We start from the raw sequence: 20,723 nt of genomic DNA, 5'->3' as shown, positions 1-20,723 counted from the left end.
ACTTTTTAAATCCAAATCTGATTCTGCCACCACCACATCCTGACCCCACTTAAAACTTCTCCCAACTTTTAGGAAAAAGGGTGACATCTTCAACATGGCCCGGAAAACCTCATACAGTCTGGTCTTTCCTGTACTCTAGCTTCAACCCACATCATCCTTCCCTGCTCTCTTGCAGGGTTCCAGCTTTAAAGGACACCTTTGAATTCCTAAAATAGACCAAATCCTTCTTACCTAGTGGGTTTTGCCTAGAACCTCTTCCTCCTCCTTCACCTTTGCCTAGTTTCTATTTTATCCTCCAGACCCAGTTCAAACATCTTTCCTCAAATAAGCCTACCCTGATTCACAAAGGTTGAGCCAAATAAACTGTTTTCAGCTTTGAGAGTAACCTTGAAGTCATAGTCCCTATCACGTCACAAGTTTTCATTCAGTTAGGATTGTATCCTTGCCTGTAGCTGAAAACTGCCTCTCCCATGAGACTATAAGGTGCATGAACACAAGGTCTCATGTCCACTTCTGCTCACCATGAATTCTTAATGCCTAGAACACCAAATAAGTGAACATAGTAAATGTGGATACTACCCTTCAATTTTCAGTACAATCGTTTGTACCATGTTCCCTACTTTTATATTCAAATGATAGTTTTTTTTTAAATGTAACTAAAATTTCCTACTATGCGTATGAGTATACCAATGAAATTTATAAGCATTTATACCTAGAGTCAATAATGACTTAGCTAACTTCGTTTTGGAAGACCACTCTACCCCAATTTTGGCCCTGCCCTGTTTGACAAGATTTTAACAGAGATTCCTCCAATTGTTCTTTATCCTGTTTAATAGGGATATTGCTGGAAAGTTGACATAGTAATATAATAATGATAAGACCTAAATGAGTCATAATGGCATTATCTTTTAACTTTCTGCAAAGTAATTTATTTTTATAAAATGATCTTCAGCATTTTAATCACTTAAATTACACCATATGGTATTAATATACACAGATGTCTTAAATTGACTATATTTGTAGACAGTAAGAAGACAGAGAAGTTTCCTAAAACATCAGAATTACTTAATGTAAGTAATATAAACATTTTTTACATTATTATATACACATATATATTATTGAGCAGAATGTAAAATTCACACAAATTACAAGATAAATAGGTAATTTTGAGGAAATTTCAACTGTGCTGGAATTTCAGGTGAAATAATATTTGAAGGATAACAAAGCTTTTGAAAAACTGAATCCCACTATACCTCTCCCTGCTACTGTTTAAAGGGAGGACTCAGTCCTATGAGTCATAAGAAACAATCTTTTCTACATGCATATATTTAAAAAAAAAAAAAAAAAAAAAAAACAAAGAACAAACACTAATCCAGTCTCTCAGTTCAAGAGCAAGTTTACCAAGCTTGTGCCGTCAACTATAATTGTACTTTGGCCTCCCACATTTCAATATTACTGATCATAAAGTCATTCCATTCCTGATGACACTAAGGCAATCAAAAACTACCACTTGAAACTGCAGGCACTGCCAGTATTACTGAGTACAAAGAGTATGCCATCATCTGTTGGCACCAAGTGGCATGGCCCCAAAATGTGTTTATAGATCGGGAACAAATAAAGTTTTCTCTTGGGATCAGGTGGAGAATACTTCAGAATGTTGAAGATCACAGGACCTGGAGTCAGACCGACCTCTGGGCTTTGTGATGTTGGACACAACACTTAATCTCTCCAAATCTCAGTTTCTCCATCCATAAAGGAGAAACAGTCATTATACTTTCCTTATAGGGTAGCTGTGGGGACTAAATGACTTGGGTACATGAAGCACTTAGGATTTTCATTGCCCATATCTCCCACAGCAGTGATGCTGGCTTCTAAGTTGCCCTGGGACTCCGGAGCTGCACCATACACACTCCTCTCCCTCACTGAACATTTTCTTAAAGTCACGCAAGAAGAGTCACCCTTGATTCATAATGCCACAAACTCTGCTACACATAATCCTAGGTAGTTTTTTAAAGATCTTTGCCAAAAAAAAAACAGTACAAGGAAAAGGGAATGTGATAGGCCACAAAAGAGAAATGTAACTAAAATAATATTCAAGAAAAAACTGCTGAAAATATTTATTACATATATATACACACATATTTGTAGCATATATATGTACATTATATAATATGAATATAGTTATTTCTGTAATAAGTAATTTTTCATAAAGGACATGAGAGTCATTACAAATTCTTGCCTTTTGAAAAGCTCATCTAGAAATGGATCTGTTTTTACTAAAAAATTAACAGAATACCATTTGTTACATAATAATGATTAGCTTTACAATTCTAACTTCTCAAAAGAAAGGCACTGTTTAAAATCATAAACTGCATTAATCAACACAAAATTACTGTTGCCAAGAATAGATGTGAGAAATTAAATGCTGCACTTTGGCTTCAGTCAGAAATCAAAGATGTTACAAAAATAATAACAGCATTCACATTAGTTTTTGAAGTCTATTAGACATTACACTTATTAGGCACTTATATGTCCAAAAGAGCTAGTATAATACCATTTAGTTACACTAACATTCAGACACAATTATGCGGCTAGAGTTCTAGGACCACGCAGGAATCTAAGGATTAAAGGAATGTTAAAGAAAAAAGAGGAGAATCTGAAGAAACTACTAATTCCAGAGATAAAGCAAAAATGATTTAATTTCATTTATAAAAAGAATCAATGTGTATGGATGAGAAAGTTTTTCAGATCAAGGTTTCTCTGATACCAAAAATAAAGCATGGAATTTTTTTTTTCAAATAAATTATCCAAATCTCCATTTAATGGTTCAGAAGTGAAGTAAAATTTTTATTCAAGGAATATGTCCAAGTAATTTCTTTTTTCTTGGTAGTAATAAGCATAGAGGGAAGGCAGGAAACACTGAAAATCCTACTCATTTTCTAACCTCAAAACAAGAAGGGAACACGCCTTCACCAGACACCCAATCTACCAGTGTGCCTTGATCAGATTTCCCAGCCTCCAAAACCATGAGAAATGAACTTCCATTGTTTATGAACCCAGACCAAGCACTACTTCTCATGTAAAATATAAGGAAATAGCCTATAGTGCCACCAGGTTGGAATTATGTGGAACAGTGTTCTGATTCTCATAGAAAATTGGAGCAAAAAAGAAGCCCTCTTTCTGAAATTACTTACCTGAAACACGATCCAATAACAGAACCAAGATGACATTTCACTGAAATTAGCAGTTATATTCTAACCAACAATATCGGTTCTGTAGAACTAATAAAGTAACTACCAAGTTTCAATTATATATTATTTGAATATTCATTTAAATATATTATTTGAATCTATAAGTCATAACTCAATGCCACTTAGAAGTTCTGATTTCTTTCAAGCAATGAAGTCCATGGTACAATTTTTTTTATAACTTTTTTTTATAACTTAGCTGCAGGCTAAGTTAGCATATTTCTCCTTATATTTTCCCATTTGCCCAAGAATTGAGAATGAATCTCTACAACATCTCTCACTTCACATGGCATGTCACAATTCAGTCATCTTCTACAAATACGAGTTCAAATCTTTGTTGAACTTTTAAAATACCCAGTATTCTTCATGACTAGACAGCAGTAAACAAGATCCATGTACTTTTATTACTTAATACAAAGAAACATTAAAGGTCTAAACAACTATTAGTTTATCTTAGTCTAGTCCTCTACCATTAATCCTCTTACTCTTCTAAGTATTGAAGTGTTTAATTTTGATACAAACTGTCTTTAATTGAATCCTTTATTTATTGTGCAAAAGCTATGAAAAAGGAACAGAAGGAGGAGAAAATGTGTCTCAGAGGTTTACCAAAATAAAAACCATTCACTCAGGACATAAGTGGGCCTTCTAACTAACTGGATTTGACTCAGTATCATGCAGAGGTCAAAAACTCAGGTTTGTTGTGTTCCAAGGTAGCTGTCTGACCTCTGGCAAATTACTTAACCTTTCTAGACCTCAACTATTCTTACAGGGCTATTAGGATTAAATGAGTAAGCTAATTAATACTGTGCTTAGCATATGGGAAACCTGCTCAATAAATGGTAGGTGCAATTAGTGAGCAAGCAGGGGGGTGGGGGGAGTAGGAGTAGTCATAGTTGCAGTAGTAGTAGTAGTAGTAGTAGTAGTAGTAGTAGTAGTAAAGTAGCAGCAGCGCTGGTGTACTAGTGACAAGGAGTATTTTCTGATTTCCATTTGTGAAAATGTATGTCTTTATACCCATTTTTTATACAAGACTACCATTTAAAATGAAACATCAGCAAAAGAAAGTTCTTAGAATACATACCGCTACTTGAGAAGGGAAAGAAAAAAAAATGAAGGCACTAGTCCTTATCCATTAACACATCCTAGGAAGGACTGGATGGCTCATTCTGGATGATGAGTTAAATGAGTGCAGGCAAAGACTCTAAAATGACAGTAAATACCTATTCTCTTTGTTTTTCCTAGTAACAAGCCAAAAAGGAATCACATCTCAGTCTTGAACACTGCTGAAATAAAGTCTTACTATGTTCCAGACTCAGATCAATGACATACCATACATCCTCTGTTTATAGTACTTCTAAACTCTCAGTTCCTTCATACATTTTCTTGTCAAAGCATAATTCAAATTGTAGCCACTCAATAAAATTGCCCAGGAGTCTCCCAGATTAAAGAAGTTTTATTCAGTGCTCTGAAATCCTCCTGCATTGACCTGAGCCTTTGGAGGCATATTTATAGTTGTTCCTATACATAGCTTACCTTTTATGACAGTATAAAAAACAAGAGTCATTCATCTTTATATCCCCCAAAGTGCCTTCCAATACTTGGCACTCAGTCAATATCTGTTCAACACTTCAATCTTAGATTCATCTAAGAACTAATTCCAGGAGAAAACTGCTTACACAATACCCAACACAAGCTATTTCAGTATGATTTTTACATGTCTATTTTATCTGTTGCCAAAAGATTTTTAAATTATAGGGTTTTGTTATTTCAGTATCTTACCATTATGCTTACACTTCTTAAAAACTTTAACTTGCACATCTACTAATTTAGGATTTGACAGAACTGTTTGTTTCAAATTGTTTTAATATGTATCAGAAAAATCATACATGTTTTTATACAAACACCGGGGGTGGGGCAGAGAAGAAGAGCTCCTGTGTGCCACAGAGACTGCAGCTGACTTCTCCTTTCTGATTATGACTAAAATTTTAACCTTGGATTTCCTGCTTCAATAATGTAATAATGAGCCTGTAACAAATGCTGATGGTGTGGGTTCCCTTCACTTGGGAGGATCTTCAGTGACTGTACAGATGAATCGTTAAGGACTAGAATAAGCATCTTCCTAGACTTGGCCCTGGGTCTTGGGAGGGAGGAAGAGCATATACACGGGTAAAAATAACAATCCTGATCTGCATGGGCTTTGCACACATTCCAAAGGGACAAATGAAGACCAATATGCACAAAACAACAGCAAAAATACAACATAAAAATGGAGATGGGCTGTGTGATCCACAAGTATGGGCATTTGAAGAAGAGGAATCTATAGGATCATCAGGGGGAAAGTGACAAAAAAGCAGACTGGAAATAAGCATGGGTGTTACTGAAAATCCAAGAGGATGGAGTTCACTAGAAACATAGTTTGGTAAAAGGTTTAAATTTTTAAAACAAAGTGGAAGTAATGAATCCCTGAGTCAGTGAACATTCTAAGTAAAGAAACTGATAATGAAGCTAATAGTTAAATAATATTCACCTTAATATGGAAATAGCTCTTAAGGGCAGAGAACATACACCCGGGGTCTAGAAAAGTAACTGGCATACTAGGTGTTTAATAAATGTTGTCCAATATTATGAATGGATAGATGGGTGGGAGAAGTCTAAAGGAGGAGACTAGCTGTTTTAATACAGTCATAAAAGAAATGACAGTAAGAACAATGGATAAAAGAGGCTTTTTAAGTAAGCAATAATTAGTCAATGACAGGGAAAAGATGTAGATAGGAAAGATAGAGATTGATTAAAGATATTTCCAGGTTTCAAGTCAAAGTGAGTGAGAGAATAGAGGATCTTTTCATAGGTAAAAATGATACTATATACAGTTAGATTTTGAAGTCACAATTTCTCATGTTTGGTCCTGTGTGAAGGCAAAAGTTCTAATAAATTTATAGTAACAGTGGGGACTCTCATGCTAAAATTTGAGAACAAATTTTAAAAGAACAACAGTAATTATTAGAAAAGTAAAAAGTATTAAACTTCACAAAAACTAGCAATTTCATGAAAAATTCCCCAAATGAAATATTTTCCAAAAGGCATAATAACTCTTAGTAGTAGAAGGTGTAGTGTAACATCTAACATTTACTGAGACTTTATTATGTACCATAAACATAACCCAATAGGTTATTATTTCCTAAAATAAGAAACTGAGGCAAAAGCAGGTTAAGTACCCACACCAAGTGCCAGAACCAGAACTTCAACCCGTCAGACTAAAAGACCCTTTTTTTTTTTTTAATACCAATAGTCTCTGAAGTAGTGGATCCCCCAGGAGGCAGGAAGAAAATCTCAATCTTTATATATCTATTTTTTTATCTTAGCCTATTATTTTCTATTATTATATATGGTTTACAATGTATGTAGTATATTAATATTTGTATACAAATTATAACTAAATACATATTTGTGGGGGTAGGAGAAATGGAAAGACATTCTAATAGGAATAGGAGACTAAAATAGTTGAGAGATTGAGTCATACAATAGCCTCCTGTCCACCTATGTCACTATAAGTGCTCAATGTCAGCTTCATCCTGTGTAGTTCAAACTCAGATCACATCTGATCAGATTCTCCTTGCATGCTCTCACTCATTCCAAAAGCAGGCATCAACTGCTTATCTTGTGCCTAGTTCTGGGTAGATTCTGTGAATTCTAGAAGCAATCCCCAACTTTAAGAGGTCAGTAACATAGAACCCAACATGTAAATCTCATTACAATCCAATATTACAAGAAAAGTAATGGTGATGGCCAAGAGCTAGTATTGGGTACTTGCTACATGCTAAACCCTACTGTGAACACTTATGTATTTTATCTAAACCACATTATGGGAGAGATGGTGTAATGTTGGAGGTCAGGTAAGTTAAAAAACTTGCCCAAAGCCAGGCATAGTGGTACACACATGTAATTCCAGCAACTCAGAAGGCTGAGGCAGGAGGATCACAAGTTTGAGGTCAGTTGCAGCAATTTGGTGAGATAGGCCTTAAGCAACTTAGCAAAACCCTATCTCAAAATAAAATATAAAAAAGGCCTGGGAATGTGGTTCAGTGGTAAACCACCCCTCAGTTAAATCCTTAATACCAAAAAAATAGAGAGAAAAACTTGCCCAAGAGTACACAGCTTAAAAAACAGAGGTGAATCCTCGCAGTTTGATCCTAGATCTCAAGTTCTTAACCTTTTGCTTAAAAGCAGTGAAAGGGGCATCTAAGGGTAGTAGGGCTAAGTTGCCTACATATATATCCAGCACTCTTTACTAGACCTGCAGAACTGGAGACCAAGGCCTTTCAACTAAATCTTCTATGAAAGCAAATCAGATCTTAAAAAGTGAAGACAACAATAAAAATCAGGCCATAGTTGCCAAACTTGCAATTCTAACAATGCACTGATCAATGTATATTGCATTTTATAATACTCTATTTTAGGAAAAATTACTTCACAATAGGCAACAAAACATTTTTGCTCATAAATACCTGCTCCTTTGCATAAATCATACTAAAATGGATTTATATAATACATTATGGGAAAATTCTTTAACTAGAAATCTGATTTTCCAAATTTGTATGTTTAAGAATCAGTAACTGGGGGGATATAGCTCAGTTGGTAGAATGCTTGCCTTGCAAGCACAAGGCCCTGGGTTCAATCCCTAGCACCCCCCCAAAAAAAAAAATCAGTAATTGGTCTCGACCAATTTTAAGTCAATTAACTATGTAGACAGTAAACGTCACAGTTCACCAAGTTTCTAAAATTTAGTTGGAGTCTCCATGTACTTACAGTCACCCTGGATGACATACAGCTGTAACAGAAATCTGTGGCATCTGAGAACCTGCCGACTCAAGCCAACTGCTTCCAGTAAGGGCCAGTGAAAAGTGGTTTCCAAAGAACAAACTTATTGTCTTGAGTATTCCGAGAATATAGTGAATCATTAAAAATGTATTTCCAGACACAGTAGGCAACTAAGCATAGCAATTCCTACTGAGATGCCGCTGTGATAAGTACAATAAAAATGAAAATAGAACCACCAAAAGGTTTATATTTTCCCAATACCACAGGCTAGATTTTAAGCAATAATTTATTTTATTCTTATCCTTTACAAGGAGTCTCTTTCTCTAGGGCTTTTTATCAAAGACCAAGTATTTTCCTACATTGAATTGTGTCAAATATTAACTTTCCATTAGTGTGGCTAGAACCAGTTTTGAGCCTGGTTAGATTGTTGTCAGGCGGTAACTTCTTCCTCCTAATTCTACAAGTGCAAAGCAAATGGAAGGGGAGCTCAGGTAACAGTTCTTCAGGTGGAGAGTCTCACTTGCCAACTACAGCTTAGCATTTCTCAGTAATGAAGACAAAAGAGGAAAAGGCAGGTGAATTATTAAACTTAGCTAATTATCCTATTTCACTTAAATTCTTTAAGAACTAAGTCAAAATTAGGTCAAAGCCTAGGTTCTACCCCAGTACTGGTGGTGGTGGTGGTGGTAGGGGGGACCCTCAAACTTGCAATCATTTTTAGCCTTAAAAATATATATAGTTTAAGGACAATGTCTTCTCCCATTTAGAAAAATTTTGTTGAACATGAGACTTCCACATATTTCCAAGGTATTTTCTTTTTTAAAATGCCACATCTTATAATGAACTGTCGCTTGTCTTTACAAAAAGGAACTGATGCTGCAATAAAGAGAATAACTCATGTGTTTTCCAAACTGACACTTGGGAATGCACTTTCAACTTCCTGCTGAATTTAAGAGTGAAAAAATGCCAAAACAACTATTTCCATAGTATGCGTGTAAATCAGGAAACTAACCAAAGAAGATGGAATCATTTGGACATGGCTCCCTGGCTGCCAAGCGGCACAGCTGGCTTACTGGTCCCTGCAGAGAAGCGGCAGTAGAGGGGAGGAGTGGCAGCAAGCACAGGCAAGCAGCGCTGGACCCCACCATGCAGGTGCAGCGAGCCTGAGACCTGGGAGCCACGGTGTGTCGACCTGTCACACTTACTGGAGCACACAGCCCCCCATTAAGAACTGTGGAATCAAGTTTCATCTCAAAACTTGTTTCACTGTCATCACCTTCATTACAAGACTGACCCTGGTTACCTCCCTTTAAACTATATTCACCACAGCCATCAGCACAGACAACATTCAGTACTCTACTCACTTTTTCCCTATAGCATTTAACAACTTCGAATATCAGGTATGTTAAATATGATGTTTTTATTTCATATATATATATGAAATAAAATAAATATATATATATATAAAATTTATATATATTTATATATAAACATACATACATCTCCCAGTAGAATGTATTGTTTAAGGACACATCTGAAGGGACTAGGTATATACATGGCATAGAGATGTCACTGAATATTTGTTAAATGAGTAAATTTTAAAAGCAGAATTTATCCACCAGTTATCAAATGAAAAAGGTGGTCATGCCTTAAAGATGAATTCATTCATTCATTCATGCCTTTTTGCCAGGCACTACAGCAGACTCTTAGGATAACCAAAACAGATGAGGCTCTGTTGACATGAAGCTTATTACTAATTCTCTCTGCTCAAAGAATGTAGAAAACAACATAATCTCAGAATAATAAGGGTTACAAAGGCAATATGATAAATAAACATGTTAATAATTAGGTCCAGAAAGCTAGGGAATCCTCCTTCAACGAGAATGGATAATCAAGCCTATCTCCAAGAGATGTCAGAGACGCCACTCATGCAGAAACCTGGGAGAAAAATACCCCAAGCAGAAAAAATGTATAAAAAGTTTGATGGGGGAGATGGAGTTTGGTGAGTTCAAGAAACAACAAGGCCAGTATGACCTGAAGATGGAGTAAGAAGGGGAGAGAGAGAGGGAAGCGTGTGGCCTCCACTGTGGAGGTTCTAAACCTACACTGCTATAGGTGCACCCTGAAATGTTCTCTCTCATACTACTTTTTCCATCTACAAAAAGAACCAATGGCAATGCTAACCAGTGTCATTGCTAAGAAATTTGAGAAGACTGTTTTTAAGCTCTCCTTTTGTGCAAACAGAAAAAACATGCCTTCCTCAGAACATTTTATTTCCACTGGTTAGAAAAATATGAAATGAGCAAATCTATGGTCACTCCTAGTTGTACAAAGCTTTGTTTTTCAGCCACTGATGAAATTAATCAGGTTTCAAACAGCCTTTGTAGAAGATGTAGAACATTTGTGAATTCTCTTCACCTGCTAGTAATTTACTAGGTGTCAGACTACTAAAAACAATTGTTTTTTTAAATGCTAATGTATATAGTTTGTAGTGGCCCTAGTTGCAGAGAGAAGGGTACTTCTACATAAAGCAGACTGGTTCCTTTTTTTCTCTATTTCATATACCAAATGCTGTAGATGATAAATGTATATGTGAACTTGAATGCATTTCAAATTATTACTATTCAGCATTAGCTACAATTTGCTGATTCCATTAGCATTATCCTCAAGAGAAAAGGAACAAGTAAGTACTTTTTGAATATTTGTCCTTGGAGAAAATACTGTGTTCATAGTCAACTGACGCAAATTCAAGAGGCTATAAGTATGAATGTACCTCTGTAACAGTGATCAAAGCCATGTCTACATCAGTACGTGTGAGAAGTCAATCCTCTGAAGAGGACTTATTAGGGTAGTCTTATCAGGGTAGTCTTTTCTACTCTGTGCAGTGCGTTTGCCTATATTATCCCATGTGACTCCGTATTTTTATTTTGTAGCCTACTGTTTGAGTCTTTTGATTAGTTCAAGGATACTGTGGTGCAGAAACAGATTTCAAATGTTATTTTCAAGTTTAATTCCAAAGGCCAATCTTCATCATTTAGATTACTATTTTCCAATACGTGAGAGAAAAAGGTGTGTCTTTGACTTTATGAGAAATAATCTGATACTGTGCACTTCTGTGATATCTAGATGAATGATATCTGTCACATCAATGTGATTAAAATTAATATGCAACTAATAAAATTCATACAGGATCTTTCCCTAAAGAATGTGTCCCATGATGAAGGAGCGCCACCTAACGTTCAATGTGGATGTCAAAATATCCAGGCTAGGGTCTGGGATTGTGGCTCAGTGGTAGAGAGCACTTGCTTCTCACGTGTAAGGCACTGGGTTGGATCCTCAGCACTACATAAAATGAAAAATAAAGGTAATATTTTATTGTAGGTGTCCATCTACAACTAAATTTTTTTTAAAATATCCTGGCTACACAGTCATTTTACAAACATTCCAGTCTTATAATTATATATTAAATCAGATTAATTTTGCAAAGTCCTTAGCCAAGAAGCACAATAAGAATTATGCCTTTTTAAAAAGTTTTATATCATTCATATCCTCTAGAAATCGATGTTTTCAAAAACAAGGGAGTTAAAGCTCTGTCTAGATCTACACAAACGTAGAAGAGAACTACACCTAAGAAATTTAAAACATTTAAGCATCTTGATCCCAATTACAGTAGACCAGAAAGAATGCAAGCTTCTAGGTTAAAGAAGTTCAAATCCAGATCTAGCAGTATAACGTTGGTGTTTTTAAAAACCAAGATTATTTCCTTACATGAAGAGAACATGTGCAGTATGCTATTACACACTCAGTATTTAATAGATAATAAATATTAAGAAAAATAGCTTTCCTGATCTGGTTTATAATAAGTTTCTTTTTGGTTTTAACATATCCCCCTCCATTACAGCAGCTTAAACGTTTTAATGAAAAGATGGCATTTAGCAGGTCAACAATTTCATTTCTCTCTAATCCTTTGTTTAGAGAAAACCTAATCTGAACTCTTTTTTTTTTAATTTTTAATTGTATACAAATGGGATACATGTTGTTTCTCTATTTGTACATAGAGTCAAGGCATACCATTTGTGTAATCATACGTTTACATAGGGCAATGATGTTTATTTTTTTTCCCTTCCCCCCCACCCCTCCCACCCCTCTTTTCCCTCTATACAGTCCTTCTTTCCTTCATTCTTACCGCTCTCCTTATCCCTAACCCTAAACCTAACCCTAAACCTAATGCTAACCCCTCCCACCCCCCATTATATGTCCTCATCCGCTTATCAGCGAGATCATTTGTCCTTTAGTTTTTTGAGATTGGCTTATCTCACTTAGCATGATATTCTCCAATTTCGTCCATTTGCCTACAAATGCCATAATTTATCATTCTTCATTGCGGAGTAATATTCCATTGTATAAATATGCCACAGTTTCTTTATCCATTCATCAACTGAAGGGCATCTAGGTTGGTTCCACAATCTGGCTATGGTGAATTGAGCAGCAATGAACATTGATGTGGCTGTATCTCTGTAGTATGCTGATTTTAAGTCCTTTGGGTATAGGCCAAGGAGTGGGATAGCTGGGTCAAATGGTGTTTCCATTCCAAGCTTTCTGAGGAATCTCCACACTGCTTTCCAGAGTGGCTGCACTAATTTGCAACCCCACCAGCAATGTATGAGTGTTCCTTTTTCACCACATCCTCGCCACTAATCTGAACTCTTTCTTGATCATTTCCTCCAATCAGCCCCAAGTAAGTTTAAAGCCTTGCTTTTTAGCCACTGATGAAACTATCAGGTTTCAAGCACCTCTCATAGATGAGGGACATTTGCTGAATCTCTTCACCTGCTTTCTAACAGGCAATTTTTATGTAATTTCTAGTAATTACATAAAAGCATTCTAAACTACTGAAAACAATGATTTTTAAAATGCTATCAAATTATTTTAAGAACATCTTCCTTGTGACATTTAAAAAAGTTTAATATGTTGTGTGTGTATATTTGTGTGTGTATGTATCATGTGTGTTGTGTTTAAAAGGAACCTTTATTCTTCCTTAACTTTTGGATGAATTTCATCAAGTTCCTTGCAAATTCTCCAAAATTCTCTTTTGATTTAAGCTTCTTTCCAGGTTACAGATTTTTTGTTTGTATTCATAAGAATTTATGGTTGTCTTTGAAGCAAAGTATTACTGAGGGTCTCCAAGAGCAGCCTATGATACACAGGAAAATAGGGAGCAAACCCTCCTCTGAAGGAGCCCTCTCCTCCATACATTGCTGAGCCCCCGCTCATGTTTAACACTTCAAATTTAACCCAGTGTTCCTGTGATGCATGCCTTGATCTATGTGTGAAGAGTATTGAAAGGTAAGAAGAAAGTCAAAAGGCCATTCCTAGTTTTAAAGTGAAAACTCTAGGGAAAGAGTGGCCATGTTATTTTAGAAACCATTCTCCCTTTGAATGTAAAACTTAAATTTTTTAATTACAAAAATATTCAGATATCTAAGAAACACAAATATTCACCTTTAAAATTTTGGTTATATGCAGTAAAATTCAATACGTTACTTTAAAACCAAGATGAGTGACATAAATGATAGAATTATACTTGCCACTAGGTGGAGAAATTTTTAGTTTTTCCCACAGTCATATTTCTGAACCTCCATAAGGAGAAACAGACTGGGTTTGAATGGCCTCACTGTACTTTCACAATTAAATTACTGAATAACAAAATCTCAAGACTACCAGTAATAAAGTAAAAGTTTCCAAATAGTTCATTTAAGCTGAGTAAAAATTCATGGGTCTCAAATGCCAATGTCTACTAAGTACACATCGGGCATCTTTAGCTGCTCTGTTCCCCAAAAGTGTATGAGAGATACTGAAAATTGAACTATGTGTGCCATCTTCCCTCCTTCCCTACCTTTTCTCTGGTTTTGTAGTGCTTTCATTATGAAAATAAATCTATAAGAGAAATTGAGGAAAATGAAATTCAATATATAAAAATTAATTTTTCCATAGTCACAAAATTTGTTAATAATACTACTAACCTCAGATATTTATTTCTGAGGCTTGTTTTGGATTTTAATGTCCTTCCATTTTCCTCATAACTTCTCATTAGTTAGAAATATAGTTAATAGGAAAATAGCATATTTTATATGTATAGTACATTACAGTTTATAAATTACTTTCATATGCATTAACTTATTTGATCCTCACATAAATGCCTTAAAGATAATCTGAACAAAAAGTATTATTCTGTTTTTATGGAGGAAAAAATGACTGTCCAGGAAGATTACACGATGCACAGCTCACAAATGCTGCAGCAGGACTAGGATAAAAAATGAAAATTTAGATTACTAGCTCTACACAAGTTCCTTCATGCTACAACAGGCTGCTCTTTCAAACAGGCAGACAAGAGAGGACTACATGTCCCCTGTAAATAACATTTAAAGAAAGGCAGCTTTAGCTTCTTCATTATATATAGACAATAAACTTTTCATTTTAATAATTTATGAGGGAAATGTGATAGGTAAGTATTTACAGGTCTTTCATCAATACAGCATACAGCAATTTAACATTTTCTCAATATTCTGGGAAGGGTGGCATTTTATTTAAAGTTCAAATCTATTGTTAGACATCTGAATACAACATATAGAAATACCAGTTTAGTTTTCAGTAGAAGCTGATAGCATAGCACACTACTAGCAGAGTATCATCTTTTAAAAACTTCAGTTGTTTGACAAATATCAAATCCTGGGAAAGGCACATGGCCCCCCACCTAGCTATTACCTAATTCATACTAAGGAAATGATTATGGACATGTATAAAAACATGCTATTTATGGTATTAACAGGAATAATCAATAAATTGGTTAAAATGAGAGTAATGAAAGAACAAAATGTACTTCTTAAAATTAATCTGGAAAAATGTACAAGATATATTAAGTGGGAAAGGATACTACCACTCTGTTACACCTGAAGTCTTTTTTTTTCCCCCCAATTTTATTTTGAAGCAGGGTTTCTCACTAAGATGCCCAAGCTGGTTTTGAACTTGGGATCCTCCTGCTTGAGCCTCCAAGGCAGCTGGGATTACAGGAACATACCAGCATACCCAGCAAGCTCCTTTATTATCACTGACATCTCAGCTTAAAAACTGCCTCCCTGAGAGGACCCTCCCTGACCAAGTACCCAAAGCTACTTGTTCTTGGCACCAGCCACTGTGGCATTACTTGGTTTAATTACAGTGCTTATCACTATATGAAGGGCCCTCCTTCATTTATTTATTCACACAAATAAATTGTTTTTTCTCCCCAGCTAATGAAAAAAAGGAATAGGAAATGTTATATCACCAAGGAAGCTTCCCGTGACCACCCCAGGCTAGGTCAGATCACCCTATATTATTATTAATTTCCACCTCCCCTTGTAATTTTTCTTTTGCAACTCAACTTACACTTGTAATTTATTTTCCAGTATCTGTTCCTCACTATAAACTCCATGAGATATGGACCACTGTGTGGTGTCTTACTAATCCATGTATAGCCACCAATACCTAGATACACTCAATGCTCTTTTAAACTGATGAATAAATGGTGAATGAAGGAAGAATGAGGTACAAAAGGCAGAAAAAGGAAAGAAAAAAATAAAGCTACCTGTGATGAAAATTAAGGCACTATATTCATCATATACTCTTCAGTTTTACAAAGACTACTGATTCTATTAAAGAATACAACAGACTTGAGACTTTATTCTTAATAAACACATAGGGGAAAATTAATTTTTTAAGTTTCAGTTTTGTAATTTAAGCTGTATGCTTTCTGATTCAGTTTCAATAAATATGAAACTTTACAACTGTAATTCTTTCCAATTAATAGTTCCAAGTACCAGAAGTATTCAGTTTCTGGATGGAAAAGAAAAGAGTTGCTGAAGACAAAAACAGAACGCTATTTAGAAAGAATTTTATAAATAGTATTGGAATCTGAAAAAACATTCATGGAATAAAATCCTGTTCTTTATTTAATAATCATGAAACTGTCTTTGGTAACTCTGTTAAAACAGCTTCGAGACATTTGTACTTCAAAGGTTAATTTTTGTGGAACATGGCTGGTAATCTTTAAAGTCCTTTATACTAATTCATGTGAGATAACAGTATTCAAATAAATGCCACATTTTAGATACTACATAACATTCTTTGTTAGTCTAATGGGTCTTAGAATTACCTTCTTTATTCTATTTAAGCATAAAAAATTGAGGACTCCAATACTAGTGAGTCTAACATTAGACATTCCTTATATGTTCTTGGATAGGAAGAATTAATATTGTCAAAATGGATATACTACCAAAAGTGCTATACAGATTCAATGCAATTCCAATTAAAATCCCAATTGTACCTTACAGAAATAGAGCAAGCAATTATGAAATTCATCTGGAAGAATAAAAAACCCAGAATAGCTAAAGCAATCCTTGGCAGAAAGAGTGAAGCAGGGGGTATCGCAATACCAGATCTTCAACTCTACTACAAAGCAATAGTAACAAAAACGGCATGGTATTGGTACCAAAATAGAAAGGTGGATCAATGGTACAGAATAGAGGACACGGACACAAACCCAAATAAATACAATTTTCTCATACTAGACAAAGGGACCAAAAATATGCAATGGAGAAAAGATAGCCTCTTCAACAAATGGTGCTGGGAGAATTGGAAATCCATATGCAACAGAATGAAACTAAACCCATATCTCTCACCATGCACAAAACTAAACTCAAAATTGATTAAGGACCTCAGAATCAGACCCGAGACCTTGCATCTTATAGAAGAAAAAGTAGGTCCAGAGCTTCAACATGTCGGCTTAGGACCAGACTTCCTCAACAGGACTCCGATAGCACAAGAAATAAAAGCAAGAATCAATAACTGGGATAGATTCAAACTAAAAAGCTTTCTCTCAGCAAAGGAAACTATCAGCAATGCGAAGAAAGAGCCAATCATACTTCAGATAGAGCACTAATCTCCAGAATCTATAAAGAACTCAAAAAACTCTACACCAAGAATGCAAATAATCCAATCGACAAATGGGCTAAGGAAATGAATAGACACTTCACAGAAGAAGATCTACAAGCAATCAACAAACATATGGAAAAATGTTCAACATCTCTAGTAATAAGAGAAATGCAAATCAAAACCACCCTAAGATTCCATCTTACCCCAATTAGAATGGCTATTATCAAGAATACAAGCAACAACAGGTGTTGGCGAGGATGTGGGGAGAAAGGTACACTCATACATTGCTGGTGGGGCTGCAAATTAGTGCAGCCACTCTGGAAAGCAGTGTGGAGACTCCTTAGAAAACTTGGATGGAACCACCATTTGACCCAGCTATCCCACTCCTTGGCCTATACCCAAAGGACTTAAAATCAGCATACTACAGAGATACAGCCACATCAATGTTCACAGCTGCTCAATTCACAATAGCCAGATTGTGGAACCAACCTAGATGTCCTTCAATTGATGAATGGATAAAGAAACTGTGGTATATATATACAATGGAATATTACTCAGCCATAAAGAATGATAAAATTATGGCATTTGCAGGCAAATGGACGAAATTGGAGAATATCATGCTAAGTGAGATAAGCCAATCTCAAAAAACCAAAGGACGAATGATATTGCTACTAAGTGGATGATGACACATAATGGGGGGTGGGAGGGATTAGTGTTAGGGTTAGAGTTAGGGTTAGGGAGGGGGGCAAGAATGGAGGAAGGAAGGACTGTATAGAGGGAAAAGAGGGGTGGGGAGGGGTGGGGGGGAAGGGGAAAAATAACAGAAGAATCAAACAACATTACCCTATGTAAATTTATGATTACACAAATGGTATGCCTTTACGCCATATACAAACAGAGAAACAACATGTATCCCATTTGTTTACAATTAAAAAAATAAAAAATTTAAAAAATTTAAAAAAAATATATATATATATATAAGGCATATTAAACTACAGTTGCCTGTCTCTGTTTCACAAGACAAAGGAGGTTTTAGAATTTGTAACCAGAACCTAAATCTAATGCTGGAAGCCACAGGTGTAACAAAACAGAAGCAGGCTGAAGCTTATCATGTAATAAAATTACAGTGGCTGGAAGCCACACCAGCAGAGCAGGAAACCTCCATGGCAGCAGTTTACAGGGAGACCAGGAGCCTTGGCTACAAAACATATGCCCGTGGCGAGGCTGCACGCAGCGGAGGACAGCTCTCTCCTCTTCTCAAAAGGTCCACACTTTCTCATAAAGGACTGATAGCAAATGATGTAGAAGAGAGATCTGGATGCAGAAAGACACTTGAAAATGTTACTCGAGCCAATTTTAGGCTTTCATTAAATTCAAAGCTTTTTCTGTCACACCAACACTTGGTAAAAACAGGAATAAAGTGAATCTGCGGGCCTCAAGGTTTCAACTCTTTTGCCTTTTAAAGTATATCTTATTCAAGATAAACCTGACTGTATCTTGAATTTCATGAATTGTGATCCACAGTAAGAAATATCTTTTACATTTTAACCCAGTAGACACGCCATATGTGTACAATTTAATACGAAAGTTCATTAAAGTTACCCATACCACAGAGCAACGCATACACGGTTTCCGCTTTGTCAGTTTCTTGTTTTGCTTCATTTTTGTTTTCTTGTTTTCACATTACTGGAGTTGAACCCGTGGGTGCCCTAACACTGAGCTACACCCCCGGTCTTATTATTTTATTTTATTTTGAGACAGGACTCCCTAAATTGCCCCACTGGTTTCACACTTGAAATCCTCCTGTGTTCCAAGAGGCTGGGACTGCACGTGTGCCACCATTCTCACTTACATATATTTTATTTATGTATGTATTCCTTTATCTGTGGTGCTGGGGATTGAACCCTGAACCTTGTGCATGCTTGACAAGAACTCTGCCACTAAGTTATACCCCAAACCTTGATCATTCTGATTTCCGGTTTCAGTTATAGCATACTGGATTCATGAACTAATTTGGTGATAATAGGAGCAACCAGAAGGAAAATTAAAGTTTGAATTGTACTAAGTTGAGGGCCTTTAAGTTGCCCACATGTAAATATCCAGGAAGCATCAGAGTTAGGCCATAGGTCTGAGGTGAAAACAAACTTGGTATAGAAATCACAAGTATTAGTAGAATCCATGGGTGTGAACAAAAATCAGACAAAGAACACGTAGGCACTAAGAAATTAAATGGCATTAAAAAAGACAAAGCCAGTTGAAAATAAAGGAGATAAATGATCATGACCCTCAATTGTCACAGAAAGGCTAAGTAAAATGAACTTGGAGGATTTCTGGATTTGGCACTTAAAAGGTCATTAGAAACATAAGAAAGAGCAATGGCATGGAAGTGATCAGAAAGGAAGCCAGGCAATCGGCTTCGGAAGATGAAAAGGACAGGGCAGAAGTTGGCACAAGTAAAAATACTATGCCTTCAAGCAGTTTACTGATAGATTGATGAGAGGACTGGGCAAAAACTGAATCAACATAGGATGGCGGACATGCTTTTGTTTCATTCAATCTTCATGAAATGTATGACTTGAGCATCTAGAAGAAGGGGCTGTGGAGGAAGAGACTTAAAGCACAGGAAAGAAAAAGACAACTGGAAGCAAAATATTTTGGAATAGAAGGCAGCAAAGGAGATCAAGAGCGAAGATGGGCCATCTTTCAACGTCTCCTCTAAACTAGAAATACAAGCCTAAAGAATGGGTAAAAATATTGATCTGTGTGTAGGAGAGGCCACGAGGCTGAAGAAATTGCCTACTGGATTCTGTCATCTGCTTTAAAAAAGGAGAAAAGCGGTGAAGGGTCGGGGTTTATAAAGTGAAGAATGGAAAAGGTCTCTGCGGTCACGGGGCGGGGGCAGATGGGTCAACCAAAGGGCCTGCTGAGCACTAACGGGAGCGCGGAGGTGGGGGGTCTGTTGCTAAATGCAGAGACACACACCCCCGAAAGCTGCCGACTTGCTGTCCTCCAGGGCCGCAACCTTGGTGCCTAAAATGCCTGATGATCAAGTGACCACCGAACCCCGCCTTCTCGGCGAACAGCGCTCACTAAAAACGCTCACCCGGTGCCCTGTCATTCTCAGGAGCTTCCCCAACGATCCCGAGACGCACCTGGAAGGCGGCGGGCTGACTACCTGAGAGCCCGGCACGTGCACCCCGGGCTGCGGCCCTGCTCGGCGGGGAGCCCGCCACCCGGGCGCGAGCGGACCGCGGACCGGCAGAGTCACGCACGCCCACCGCGCGCACGGCCTGGACACGCAGCGGCGGGGCGGCTCGCTCGGGTGCCTCCCCTCGCCCTTCACGGAACGCCGCGGTCCTCGAGCGGCAGGGCAGGGCCGCGGGGGATGGAGAAACGCGACCCCGGAGCCATTCTTCTGGCCTCCCCGCACTCACCATGGCTTCAGGATCTCAGCACGGGGAACCCGCCGTGGCGACAGGAAGACAGCATCACCACGGTCGCCAGCCGGTTACTCCGGCGACAGAGCCCCGCCCACTCAGACCCCGCGCAGGACGCCCCCTCTCCGCTCCCTCTCCAGTCGCGGCAGGGACCTCAGCTCCGCCCATGCAGCCGACCGGCCTGCCCCTTCAGGTGTCGCCGGAGCAACGGACGCGCCTTCTACCTTCCTCCTTCCGCACTTCCGTGCGA

General features: G+C 37.2%; 1 protein-coding gene across 3 annotated transcripts in view; it reads right to left on the bottom strand.

Moving 5' to 3' along the window:
* Nucleotides 1–20,692, bottom strand: part of Nme7 (NME/NM23 family member 7) — a 174,407-nt gene extending 153,715 nt beyond the window's left edge. The window contains exon 1 of one of the 3 annotated variants that reach the window (XM_047520309.1): nucleotides 20,471–20,692. In XM_047520309.1, the coding sequence (XP_047376265.1) occupies nucleotides 20,471–20,473 (3 nt within the window). In that variant the 5' untranslated portion in view covers nucleotides 20,474–20,692. Of the gene's footprint in view, nucleotides 1–8,054; nucleotides 8,158–20,470 lie in introns of those variants that run through there. The other 2 variants (XM_047520310.1, XM_047520308.1) reach the window with 2 other exon arrangements.
* Nucleotides 20,693–20,723: the final 31 nt, after the last annotated feature.

This window comes from Sciurus carolinensis, chromosome 12 (assembly GCF_902686445.1).
Source record: "Sciurus carolinensis chromosome 12, mSciCar1.2, whole genome shotgun sequence".
Classification (NCBI taxonomy): Eukaryota; Metazoa; Chordata; class Mammalia; order Rodentia; family Sciuridae; genus Sciurus; species Sciurus carolinensis.
This window is presented reverse-complemented; position numbering and strand designations above follow the sequence as displayed.